Raw genomic sequence first — 13,644 nt, forward strand, 5'->3', positions numbered from 1 at the left:
CGCCTAAATTCCTTCCTTCTAACTCCCTGCATCCTTGCAACCTGGACAATTCCTCTTGCCCTGCAGAACTCAGCTCAAGAGTGAGCGACACCTCAGAGGTGCAGGAGGGGCAAGGGAGTAGACCACGCCTGCTGTCTTTTTCCAGAGATGCCCGCAAAGCAGACGGTGGCTGCACAGCAATGTTTGCTTTCAGCAAGACCAAGACAGTGGAGGAAAGGTGGTGTAAAGCTACCTGAGAATCAGGGAATGTCTTCCCACACAGGAATAAATGACTACAGGGCACCAGAAGCCAGACCTTAGGCAGGGACGGTAGGTGGGAGGGACTGCAGGTAAGGCAGTGGGATGAGTGAACAGAGGCTGCCACAAATACTCTGATCAGGTTTGTCAGGCGTTCACCTGAACCGCGTTTGAAATTGTAACTGCTTTTGGTTTCTAACATAACAAAACTTGACTGCATTTAACATTTTGTTATTTCTTCCCTTAACCTCACATTTTAGGATGGAAGTTCTACCTTACATCCATAAGCTGTCATTATCTCAGACGCTATATGGCCCCATGACCCAGAGCGCTCATAAACCCTACTCTCTCAGGAAAACCCTTGTGGCTTCTTCTGTCCCTTAAAAGCAGAAGATTAGGACTTAAACAAAATTTACAAGAAAAAAAAAAAAACCCCATCAAAAAGTGGGCAAAGGATATGAAAAGACATTTTTCAAAGGAAGACATTTATTTAGCCAACAAACATGAAAAAAAGTTCATCACTGGTCATTAGAGAAATGCAAATCAAAACCACACTGAGGTATCATCTCACACCAGTTAGAATGGCAATCATTAAAAAGTCAGGAAACAATAGACGCTGGAGAGGATATGGAGAAATAGAAATGCTTTTACACTGTTGGCGGGAGTGTAAATTAGTTCAACCATTGTGGAAGACAGTGTGGTGATTCCTCAAGGATCTAAAAATAGAAATACCATTTGACCCAGCAATCCAATTATTAGGTATATACCCAAAGGATTATAAATCATCCTGGTATAAAGACACATGCACACATATGTTTACTGCAGCACTGTTTACAACAGCAAACACTTGGAACCAACCCAAGTGCCCATTGATGACAGACTGGATAAAGAAAATGTGGCATATATACACCATGGAATACTATGCAGCCACAAAAAGGATGGGCTGATATCCTTTGCAGGGACATGGATGAAGCTAGAAACCATCATTCTCAGCAAACTGACACAAGAACAGAAAACCAAACACAGCATGCTCTCACTCATAAGTGGGTGTTGAACAATGAGAACACACGGACACAGGGAGGGGAGCATCACACACTGGAGAATTTGGTGGGTGCGGGGGCTAGGGAGGGATACCATTAGGAGGCATACCTAATGTAGATGACGGGGGGATGGATGCAGCAAACCAGCATGGCACCTGTATACTTATGTAACAAACCTGCACATTCTGCACATGTAACACAGAACTTAAAGTGTAATTTTTTTAAAAATCAAAAAAAAAAAAAAAAGCAATATATGGGAAACCCAGACCATGAAAAACAACGTCACATAGTATTTGAATAATTTTGGATAAAAGTCCTAGTAAAATAATTTGCTTACAGAACTAAAACAACTACAAGAAAAAGAGTAATCAGGTCACTATTTACAAACATCTGATCCTGTTCCTGGATCAGAGAATCAGAGGGAAAAAAAGAAGAAAATTATTCTCTCCACCTATTCTTAACGGATTTCTCATTGTCTAAAGCAGAGACACCCAGCCATCAACAATTCTCATTCAACAGATGTGGACTAAGCCCAATAATCTGCATTTCCAAGAAATACCCCTAGTGCTCCTGGTATATCTTTTTTTTTTTTTTTTTTTTTTTGAGACGGAGTTTCGCTCTTGTTACCCAGGCTGGAGTGCAATGGCGCGATCTCGGCTCACCGCAACCTCCGCCTCCCGGGTTTAGGCAATTCTCCTTCCTCAGCCTCCTGAGTAGCTGGGATTACAGGCACGTGCCACCATGCCCAGCTAATTTTTTTGTATTTTTAGTAGAGACGGGGTTTCACCATGTTAACCAGGATGGTCTCGATCTCTCGACCTCGTGATCCACCCGCCTCGGCCTCCCAAAGTGCTGGGATTACAGGCTTGAGCCACCGCACCCAGCCGCTCCTGGTATATCTTATGAAGTCTGTCATGACCTCTGAATTTCCTTGACATACTTCATTACCCAAACTAACACATCAAGGTAAAATTCCTTGCAGAATTCCTACCCTCTTATACAACCAACTGCTAAACGTGACTGGTAAGACGACTTCAGCAAAATCATTCGGATGTGTCTGCACTATCCACCCCACTGCCAAACTTAATATCCAGAATCAGTTACCTCGCTTAGAAATACCACATCCTAAGCAGAACCCTGGGGCATCCCACGCATGACAACCATTATTAGTTTCCACATGTACTTTTTGAATGCATGTTTCTTTGCTACCTGCTACCTTCTAGCATTTACCTAGTTCCTTTGCCATCTAATGCATATGCCTGATTACCTGCTTTTACCCCTTCTCCATGTTTCCTTCACAACCAAGTTTGTCTTTTCTCAGTCACTCTGTCTCTACATCTCTACCGAGTTTTCTCTAAATGCCAAAATACACTTTCCTAGCCTTTAAATCTGACAAAGCCTACTCCTAAAGACAGTCCTCAATTAACATCACATTTTTCCCGATCCTTCAACACGCACTCAGATTCTCTTAATGGGTGCAAATTGGTAACATTTTTATCATCTGGCATACTTCAATTACTTATAAATCTTTTGTTCTGTCAGCCACTAATAAATCACGGATTATAGGTAACCAACCTTGAACATGTATCCCAGAGGCCTAGAGCATGACTATGCACACCCTGTGATGCCTCAGTAAATACTGGTTAACTGACTGGCTTCTGATGAGAACTAGGGTTTGGCTATAAGTCTTCTGCTACTGAGGAAACAAAAAGAACATTGTGCAATTTTCTTTGGGACTTCACTGTTTTGTTTGGATTTAGGTTGCATTATTTTTTAAAAGACATTCAGAGAAAAGCTCCCCATGTAGCGGGACACTATCAACATGAAGGTAACAATCGTGTATTCCATTTCTCCAGCACACAAGCCAACCCTTCCATTCGGACACTGGTCTCCCAAACTTTGCTACACATTAGAATCACCTGGGGAAATTTTAAAAATCCTACTTCCCAGTCCCCATCCAATAGCAATTAAGTCTGGCTGACAGGGTTTGAAAGCCGGGCATCTACATTTTTTAAGGCCAGGCACCATGGCTCACGCCTGTAGTGCCAGCACTTTGAGCTGAGGCAGGCAGATTACCTGAGGTCAGGAGTTCGAGACCAGCCTGGCCAACATGGTGAAACTCCACCTCTACTAAAAATACAAAAAAAAAAAAAAAAAAAAAAAAATAGCTGGGCATGGTGCATGCCTGTAATTCCAGCTACTCAAGAGGCTGAGGCAGAAGAATCACCTGAATTGGGGAGGCAGAGGCTGCACTGAGCCAAGACCATGCCACTGCACTCCAGCCTGAGCAACAGACGGAGATTCCATCTCAAAAAAAAAAAAAAATCTTTTTTTAAAGATTTCAGGTAATTTCAACGTACAGCAAAGTTTGGGAACAACTGCTTTAGGAAGTCTTTTAGCCCAGTGTAAGAAAGCAGTCACTTCCTAGTGGTAGAGCCAAACCATATTATTAACAAATATTTGGTAAATAAAAGACTAGGTGATGTGACTCCCACATGTGCCAAAACATCATCAGCAAACTACTCTATGGAAAAGTATGGTTTGTTAACTTATACTGATACTGTAGCAAAATAGTATTTTGTCATCTCAAAAGTAAAATAATTTCCAAATAACTGCCAGTCATACCCAGACCAAGATATATTAATATCCATAGGTCATATGTTTATTATAAGTATCATATATATGTTATTTATGTTGTACACTAAAAATGTCATCTTAGGGTACTGAGAACAATAGTACATTTTAGACATTTGTCTGAAGCCTTGCAAATACTGCAATATCACAAAGTTCATAATAGAAATATCAAATGTCATTTCCAAAAGAACATGTAAAGAAAGAGGTAAGGAGAATTGGGCCACCTTCAGCAGTTGGAGGCTAGAGGAGAATTTAGTAGAAGAGGAGGAATGAGTCCAATCTTATATAATTTCCTTTTTAATTCTCAGTTCTCTACAAAAGGTAAATATAAGAAAGTAAGGTGCCAAGAATTAAATAGTTAATACAGCAGGTGTTGTCTGAGGCCAACTCAATGCCAGGTACAACGTGTGTCCTTAGGGACACTTGGTTCTCTGCTCTAAGAGCTACAGGCAGGACTAGATTCTCAGCATCCACATGAGAGACATGACATAGTCTTTCTTTCCTCAGTCAGTCATAGCTTGGGCTACTCTAGGAGATGGTGAATGAAATTTCCCCAACTGGCTGACTCAACCTCTCACAGCTGCCGCTATAGGTCTGTGCTCCACCCCAGGTAGGCTGGACAGCTAGGGAGCTGAAGGGTCCCTAAATCCAGACCAGGGATGGCCAATAGAAAGATAATGTGACCCACCTATGCAATTATACGTTTTCTAATAGCCATACTAAATAAAGTAAAAGGAACCAAGTAAAAATGATCTCAATTGGCACAATGTTTTATCATTTTTTCAACAGGAGTTTACGTTGATCATAAAAACATTTTTCAAAGATCTTAATGAGACAGTTTATTTTTGTTATTCAGCCTTCAAAATCCAGTGTATTTAAATAAATGTATCTCATTTTTTATACACATGTTGTGATATAATGGAAGCAGTAAGATTATAAAAATATCTTTGGTTTTGATACTGTAACCAAACAAAATACAGGCCTTCTTAAGGCTGCCTGATTGCAGGTAAACAGTTTTATGATTTTTTGTTTACACTAAACTTTTTTTTTTTTTTTTTTTTGACAACGGAGTCTTGCTGTCCCCAAGCTGGTGTGCAGTGGCGTGATCTTGGCTCACTGCAACCTCCCCCTCCTTGGTTCAAGTAAGTCTCCTGCCTCAGTCTCCCGAGTAGGTGGGACTACAGGTGCACACCACCACGACCGGCTGATTTTTGTATTTTTAGTAGAGACAAGGTTTCACCACGTTGGCCAGGATAGTCTCGATCTCTTGACCTCATGATCTGCCTGCCTACACTAAACTCCTAAGTGGGTATCTTCATCATCTTGGAGAAAAAGTTCTTTTGAATAAATGACTGGTTTAATAAATGTAACTTCAGGAAAAACCTCTGAGTAAAATTTGATTAATCAAAATGAGATTATATTTTCATGACCAAAAATCATTTGAAATTATTTCCATTCCTAACAATTTCAAAGCCAGATATTTCATTTTAAAAGTTTTAGTCATAATCCTATCCTTATATCAACATCCATAATATATATGACCTAATCTAGATTAAGACAATATTTTGTCCATATTACTTTTTGAAATTCTTAAGTTAAAATGATCTCCTTTATTTACGGTAATCTGTGTCTATGGCTTCAGAGAAAACTAATTTATGGCAGAATTAAATCAAAATCCAATGGAATTAAGGGTTAGTAGAATGTGAATAAGGTGGGAAGGGACCTTCCATATAGAAGCCCCTTTTAAGTGGAGCTCACTTCACAGTCGAGCTGTCAGTGGAAGCAGCTGGAGAACCGAGTGGAGGAGACAAGTGGCCATGCAGAACAATTTAGAGAAGCACGTACATGTCTTGTCTGCTTAGCGTATCCTGAAACACCCATGTCCCTAAACTCTGAATCTGTCTGCTGCCTCCAACGCATCAGCTCAATTCTCAAGGAACCTGATGGGGAAGGTTCATGGTGCCTCTTCTGCTCTGTGGTCACGCTGAAGATGCCGTCAGGCCCAATTACCAGGTGGGGAAGACAGTTCCCAAATAAAGGAACAAGAGCCCCAGCTGAGAGCCATTCTACACCTGAACCCAAGGACGCTGATGTTCCAAGTGCGTATGATTTTGGATGGTGAAACAGAAACAATCAATTTATCATTTTTGATGACTTGAGGTGTGTTTGTCGTGGACATTTCTGAAAGAACCACAGAGAATATGCTGAGAGATTCAAACATAGACTCTGTGTCCTGGCTCCCTCAGTTCACCTCTGACCACCGTTATTGGGAGGCAGATGTGCAGGCAAGCAAAGAATGGGATCCGGGTGTTTGCTAACTCTCTGTTAATTATAACGACAAGGGACAATTCTGCTGACTTCAGAACTTGGCTTCCAGGCTCTAGATTTGAGAAAAGAAGAGTTCCTCTCAGGCAGCACACGGTGCTTTTACCCTCTAAAAAAGGCCCCACAGCTATGCTATACAGCAATTTTCCTGGATGCAGACACTAAAGTCACTCCCTTTTATAACACCAGTGATAGATTCCATATCTTTACCATTCACTCAAGTTTCTGCTACAGAGTCACAGAAATCGCTCCTGTGAATCCAATTATTGATGTTCAGGCTTCCTATTTGTCTTGGGATGAATCTGGACACTTGCCAGATCTCCAGTATATCCCAAGCAAGGCAGATAAACTTTTGGCCACGAAAACAATTAGAGAAAAAGCACTTTGTGCTCAAAGCTAAAAACTTTTTCTGGTTGGTGCAACTCAAGGGACAAAGTTACAGGGGAAAAATATGGAACATTTTTTAAATCATACACATAAATTGAATAGATGGATTCAGAACAATTATACTTAAATAGTAAGTATTGTCACAGTAGTCTTTTGGATTTTATGTTTATGTTTCTGTTCCAATAAATATGTTCTCAGCACTCAGATCAAAAATAGAAAAGACATGAAATGAAAAAGCAAAGAAAAAGGCTAACGGCTTTCACCAAACCATATGAAATACTAGTTTTTAAATAAAAATCATATTTAGAACATGAAAACAGGGATTAAATTTCTTCAATTAGATCTCATTAAATGCTTCTGGTCATTAGTCATGTAGACTCAAGAACTGTTCAGTACTTGTTCATATTATTTAGCTATTTCCAGCTCTCTACCTTTTTTCCAGGCTCAATGCGGCCTCCACCCCTGGAATCAAGTGATTCTCCCACCTCAGCCTCCTGAGTAGCTAACACTACAAGCACACACCATTACCTTCAGCTGATTTTTTTTAAACTTTTTATAGAGACAGGGTCATGCTATGTTGCCCAGGCTGATCTTGAACTCGGGCTCAAGCAATCCTCCCACCTCAGCCTCCCAAAGTGCTGGGATTATAGGTGTGAGCCACTGTACTCCATTGTCCTCTTCATTTTTAATAATAAGTTCTGACTGTTGATTCTTTTAAACTCTTATTTTTAGTCTTGCTTCCACTGAAAGCAAAAGTTTCAGTAAAGGAAAACCTTTAGGAGAAAAAATACTCAAAAAGAAAAATACATGCTTTTTGTCTCTTATTTTTAAAAACACATTCAATACATCCAGATTCCAATATATTTATGTCATTCAATGTATATAACACTCCATAAAACTACATATACCAATCAGAAAGTCTTCTAGATACTAGATAGGTCTGCATCTGTTCAGGCAGAAATAACTATAAAACAAGCCCTTTTGTGAAAGAATGCATCAAAATTAATAAACATGCAAATGACACAAAGTTCTACTTAAATTCAGAAAAAAAGAAACAAGAGTGTTAAGTGAGAGATACTAAAATGGAAGGGGTTTTTTTGAAATTCTTTCGAGGTATCAGGATAATACATTTGCCAACTCAACTTCAGTGCAGATTAAAGTGAATGAAAACCTGTCAGTGTGAACTGCCACTGTAAGAGAATGTGGGAAGAATGGCTTTCTGTGGCATGGGTTGTTGCTATTGATGGGCAAATCGCCAAATCATAAAACGGCTCCTATTCCTCCATTACCTGACACACTAATTTCACAGGTGGCAGTCCTGTCTTTATAACAAAGACCTTGTTTGGAGAGAGAATGTGAAGGCAGTGCCTCACCCCACTAAGTCATCCAAAGTCAGACTGGAATATAGAATACATAAGAGTGAACTAAATATTCAATTTATCCACATTTCACTAGATCTCTAAACAAAGAGACTGTCAACCTCCAGACAGTCTTTTGCAATGTTCAATATTTAGTTTCTCCAAAGTCTGCTGGAATGGCTGCATAGCAAAACAGCCTAATTTTTGCTTAGAGACTTAAAAAAAATGCTTTGGGTTATTGGTCAGTGGAGGAAGTAGCTTTCCTTAAATTTAAAATGGAAACACAAACAACCCAAATATTTGTCAACAGGTGAATGGATAAACAAATTGTGGTATGTCCATGTAATAGAATACTACCAGGCAATAAAGAGAACTCAGCTAAGTATCCACCAAATAGATGAATCTCAAAGGCATTACACAGACTAAGCCAGAGTCAAAAGACTATAAATTGCATGATTCCATTTGTACAAAAATGCTGAAAATTTTAAAAGGAGACAGAACTCAATTGATAAAAAGTATCTCATGAACAGGCACGGTGGCTATGTCTGTAATTCTAGCACTTTGAGAGGCCCAGACAGAAGGATCGCTTGAGCCCAGGACTTTGAGGCTGAAGTGAGCTATCACTGCACCACTACACTCCAGCCTGGGTGACAGAGTGAGACCCTGTCTTTAAAAAGTAAAAATTAAAAAGCACCCCAGCAGATACAAGGACCAAGGAGGGAGGCAGAAGCCAGAAAATCATTCAGGCAGAAATTTTCTATGTATATAATTGTTCCACAACTGTGTATGTTTTCTATGTTTTCCAAACTCTTCAATTTGTAGAATCAGTGAATTTTACTGTCTGCAAATTATACCTAAATAAAGCTGATTTTTTTTTTTTTTTTTTTTTTGAGATGGAATCTATCATCCAGGCTGGAGTGCAGTGGCACGATCTCAGCTCACTGCAACCTCTGCCTCCCAGGTTCAAGCAATTCTTCTGCCTCAGCCTCCCAAGCAGCCTGGATTATAGGCACTACCCCACCCAGCTAATTTTTATATTTTTAGTAGAGACAGGGTTTCACCATGTTGGCCAGGCTGGTCTCAAACTCCTGACCTCAGGTGATCGGCCCTCCTCAGCCTCCCAATGTCCTGGGATTACAGGCATAAGTCACCACATCTGGCAAGCTTATTTTTTAAACAGGGACCCACACAACAACGGAGGATGGAGAGTATCTTCAGAATGCATCAACAAGGGATTACAATGAGTTATATATCAGTGCTGATTCTTTTAAGGATTCTTATGGTCTGAACTGTATGTCCCTAAAATTCATGTTGAAACCCTAACCATCAGTTTCTCAGAACATGACTGTATTTAGAGACGGGAGCTTTAAAGGGGTGATGAAGTTAAAAGGCGGCCTTTAAGGTGGGCCCTAACCCAATAGGCCCTTCAATATGTAATCCAATAGAAACTTCACCATGTAACAGAGACACCAGAAACGTGCTTGCACAGAAAAAAACGGCTATCTGAGGACACAGCAGGAAGGCGGCCATCGGCAAACCAAGGAGGGAGGCCTCAGAAGAAACCTTGAACTTGACGCCTTGATCTTCACTTTCCACCCTCCAGAAACAGTAGAAAATAAATTTCTATTCTTTAAGCCACCAACTCTGTGGTATCTTGCTAAGCAGATCTAGCAGACTAAAACAATTTCTCATTTCAACACTGACCTTACATTTTAATACGTAAATAAAAAGGAAAATCCCACACTGTCAGAGTAAATGGATAACTGATCCTTCTGATATTCAGAATGAACATTCTACATTACCATATTTCCTTTTATAACACTTAAATGCAAAAAATATTTTTAGAGACTTTTAGATTTTACATACCTATAGCCTTTCATGAATAAAACGATTCAATCATATTACCTCGTGTTTCAACAGCACTGATGCATTTTCTGATAATTGTGAATCCCATTTTATCCAGCTGTGCACCTACAAGAAATAGTTTAAAACATTAAGTGTACAATTATCACATTTCTCTTCCTTACAAAAATAGGAAAAAAACTATTTAAATCCAATCTAATTTTTATTTAACTATTAAAAAGCTAAAGGCAGATGGGCACAGCGGCTCACACCTGTAACCCCAGCACTTTGGGAGGCCAAGGGAGAATGATCACTTGAGCCTGGGAGTTCCTGACCAGCCTGGACAACATGACGAGACCCTGTCTCTACTAAAAATGTTTCAAAATTAGCCAGGTTTAGTGATGGGTGCCTGTAGTCCCAGCTACTCAGAAGGCTGAAGGAGGAGGAAAGCTTGAGGCCAGAAAGCAGAGGCTACGGTGAGTTATGATCATGCCACTGCACTAGACGAAGGAGCAATAACTTGTCTTAACCAAAAAAAAAAAAAAAAAAAAAAAAAAAAAGCTTAAGGCTATGTATTCCTATTTAAATAATATAGAAATTTTATATTTAATAATATTTTTTATTTTTTTCAGATCGAGTCTCACTCTGTCAACCAAGCCAGAGTGCAGTGAAACAATCTCGGCTCACTGCAACCTCCACCTCCCAGGTTTAAGGTATTCTTCCACCTCAGCCTCCCAGGTAGCTGGAATTACAGGTACCCACCACCACATCCAGGCTAATTTTTTGTATTTTTAGTAGAGACGGGGTTTCACCATGTTAGTCATGCTGGTCTCAAACTCCTGACCTCACGTGATCCACCAGCCTAGGTCTCCCAAAGTGCTGGAATTATAGGCATGAGCCACTGTGCCTGGCAGGAATTTCATATATTTAGAGCACTTCCTGAAACTGATATCAGGATATCTATTCACCAATAATATATAAATTTGTATTGTAAAATAATAAATATAACTCATTTTAAAAGTCAAAAAGAAAGTGATACAAATCTCTAGGGGAAGCTGTCTAGAAACAGTTAAGATATATTTTGCCAAAAATTCCAACAGCAGCATATATATATATATACACACACACACACACACACACACGTGTGTGTGTGTGTGTGTGTGTGTTCTTAAATTACTTGAGAATCTAAGAACACAATCCTTTTCTTAAAAAAAACTTACGAGGAAAAATTTTAAGAAAAGCTTTTTTAAAATATTTGGGCAATGAGCTTGAATTAAAATTTTGATATTTTACAGCATGCTCCAAGCTTTTAAAATAATATTTTATTATTTTCATAATAAATTTAAAACAGATGATTCATATGGCAGAGCAGAGTATTTTAGAAATATAATTTTTATACTTTTTCTAATATAGTAGATGCTTGTCTATGATTAGGCTGGCATATTTGTGTATCCTGATGAATGACAATTCTTGTTTCAAAAATTAAGAAAAGTACAGCCACTGCATTTAGAACCCAGGGAACAGTAACACTAATCCTTAGCTCTCAGAGGGGTTACAAGAACAATTCATGAATATAAACTTCATACACAACCCATAATGTGAAGCTTGAAAAAAATTTTGATGAACTGGGCAGTAATTTTCTGTGCAAGAATCCAGTATTTACAAAGGTGTATAAAATGGAAGTATTTACTTCTGCCTAGCAAAATCATGTTTTCCCAAAAAAAGGCATGTTTTAACATATCCATAATAAATAAGAAGTGAAAGAGAGAAAAGAAGGAAAGAGAAAGGGGAGAGGAAGGAATGGGAATGAGGGAAGGGAAAGAAAAAGGAGTAGGAGGGACAAGGAGGAAGGAAGAAAGATGTCAGAAAAGAGCGAAGGAGAGGGGAAAAAGGAAGAAGGGAGGTGGGGAAAAAAGGAGGGGGGAAGAAGGGGGGGAAGAAAGGAGGGGTAAGAAGGGAGGGGGAAGGAGGAGGGGGAAGAAGGAGGGGGGAAGAAGGAGGGGGGAAGAAGGGAGGGGGAAGAAGGGAGGGGGAAGAAGGGGGGAAGAAGGGAGAGGGGGAAGAAGGGAGGGGGAAGAAGGGAGGGGGAAGAAGGGAGGGGGAAGAAGGAAGGGGGAAGAAGGGGGGAAGAAGGGAGAGGGGGAAGAAGGGAGGCGGGGAAGAAGGTGCCCTGGGATGTGCTGCTCGTGGCATCCTGTCTGTCGCCAGTGACAAGCTACAAGAGTTGTCTTTTATTCAAACACTGGCTCAAGTAATCACAATTATTTTGAAAGCCTATGTTACATAACCACAGTGTTCACAAACTGTGGACCTTTGATAAATGTAGCTTAGTTTCTCCAAATACATCAAAAGTAAATTCGTCAGGAACCCAGCAGATCTGATCATATTTTTATTTCATGTCATTAAAAAAAATCCAGGGTACAAAGCTGGGCATGTTTCATTTTCTTCAAGTACATACAGTGGCATGTGAAGATCGTTGTCCTCGAATATTTGAATATATTTAGTCGTTGTTGTTATTGTCCAAGACACACTGATAAACTATTTGTATAGCCTGTAGTCTGACACTATAAAGATAACGCATATCAAGGTAGGAAACAGGGCCTGGATAAACAGCTCCTACTCACAGGAGTTAACAAATCAGACAGGAAGTTGAAGGGTGCATAATTGAAACTCTTATGTGATTGTTTATGGCTATGAGAATAAACATCAAAGTGAAATGCAGAGAAAGTATTTCGTACAGTTTTTTTGTTTTTGTTTTTTTGTAGAGAGAGACTCATAGAAAAGCCCACAGGCCGGGCAAGGTGACTTACGCCTACAATCTCAGCACTTTGGAAGGCAGAAGCAGGAGGATCACTTGACCCTAGGAGTTTGAGACCAGGCTGGACAACATAGCAAGAACCCATCTCAACAACAACAACAAAATTAAACATAAAAAAAAATTGGCTGGGTATGGTGGTACACGCCTGTAGTCCCAGCTACTCGGGAGACGGAAGTGCGAGGATCACTTAAACCCAAGAGGTTGAAGCTGCAGGGATCCATGATCACGCCACTGCACTCCAGCCTGGACAACAGAGCAAGACTCTATCAGAAAAAGAAAAGAAAAGCCCACAGATGGGAAAGATCAACAAGGGCTACAGTAGTACAAGATATGTTATAGAGGTCCCCGCTGGGTAAAACAGAAAACATGCACCAGAGGTCTATTACATGTAATACCCCTCTATAGAACAGAGAGTGCAGAGGGTAGGCAGCTTGACGTCCATAATGTATACAAAATAATAGATGGAAAAGGATGACATAATCATTTTTATAAATTAGCACTTACTTCCTTCTGGTCTTGGGATGATGGCTCTATTAAAATTATGGGACAGCTAGTAAAAGAGAATGAAAAAACAATATTTTTTAATCAAATCAGCAAAAATTATTCAAGTAGGCACAATGAGAACAAACAAATATATACATTTTCATAAGCTTGCTATTGGTTAATGTGATAGAGTAAGAAATTGGTCTCATCCCTACTTCCTGGCACAGAGCTTCTAATCTCTTGCAACTTCCTGAATAATAATGCCTTTTGTTGTTCATAACAAGATCCTTTTGATCACATGTGAGTTTATGCTTTGAGGTAACCTCTTCTGAGAGAGCCCGTGGATAGTCCATCTCAGAATGGGGCTGAATACCAGAAAGACCCAGTGATATTTCATCCAGCCCTACCCACCAACCTTTCCGGGACAGGGCTGGCGATTACGTTCTGAAGCAGCAATGAGCTCTGATAAACGTCCGGGTTGGTGAACACTGAGGGTGGTGCACCCACTCAACCTCACTTC

The 13,644-nt window shown here is 39.9% G+C and overlaps 1 protein-coding gene across 3 annotated transcripts in view; it reads right to left on the reverse strand.

The window, feature by feature from the left end:
- The window catches only part of ARHGAP10 (Rho GTPase activating protein 10), a 337,781-nt gene that overhangs the window by 140,348 nt on the left and 183,789 nt on the right, over window positions 1-13,644 (reverse strand). For all 3 annotated transcript variants that reach the window (XM_003927990.4, XM_074396841.1, XM_074396842.1), the window contains 2 exons: window positions 13,146-13,191; window positions 9,887-9,952 (listed from right to left, as the gene is read on the reverse strand). In XM_003927990.4, the coding sequence (XP_003928039.2) occupies window positions 9,887-9,952; window positions 13,146-13,191 (112 nt within the window). The remainder of the gene's footprint in view (window positions 1-9,886; window positions 9,953-13,145; window positions 13,192-13,644) is intronic.

The sequence above is a fragment of the Saimiri boliviensis genome, chromosome 3, assembly GCF_048565385.1.
Source record: "Saimiri boliviensis isolate mSaiBol1 chromosome 3, mSaiBol1.pri, whole genome shotgun sequence".
NCBI classification, from domain to species: domain Eukaryota; kingdom Metazoa; phylum Chordata; class Mammalia; order Primates; family Cebidae; genus Saimiri; species Saimiri boliviensis.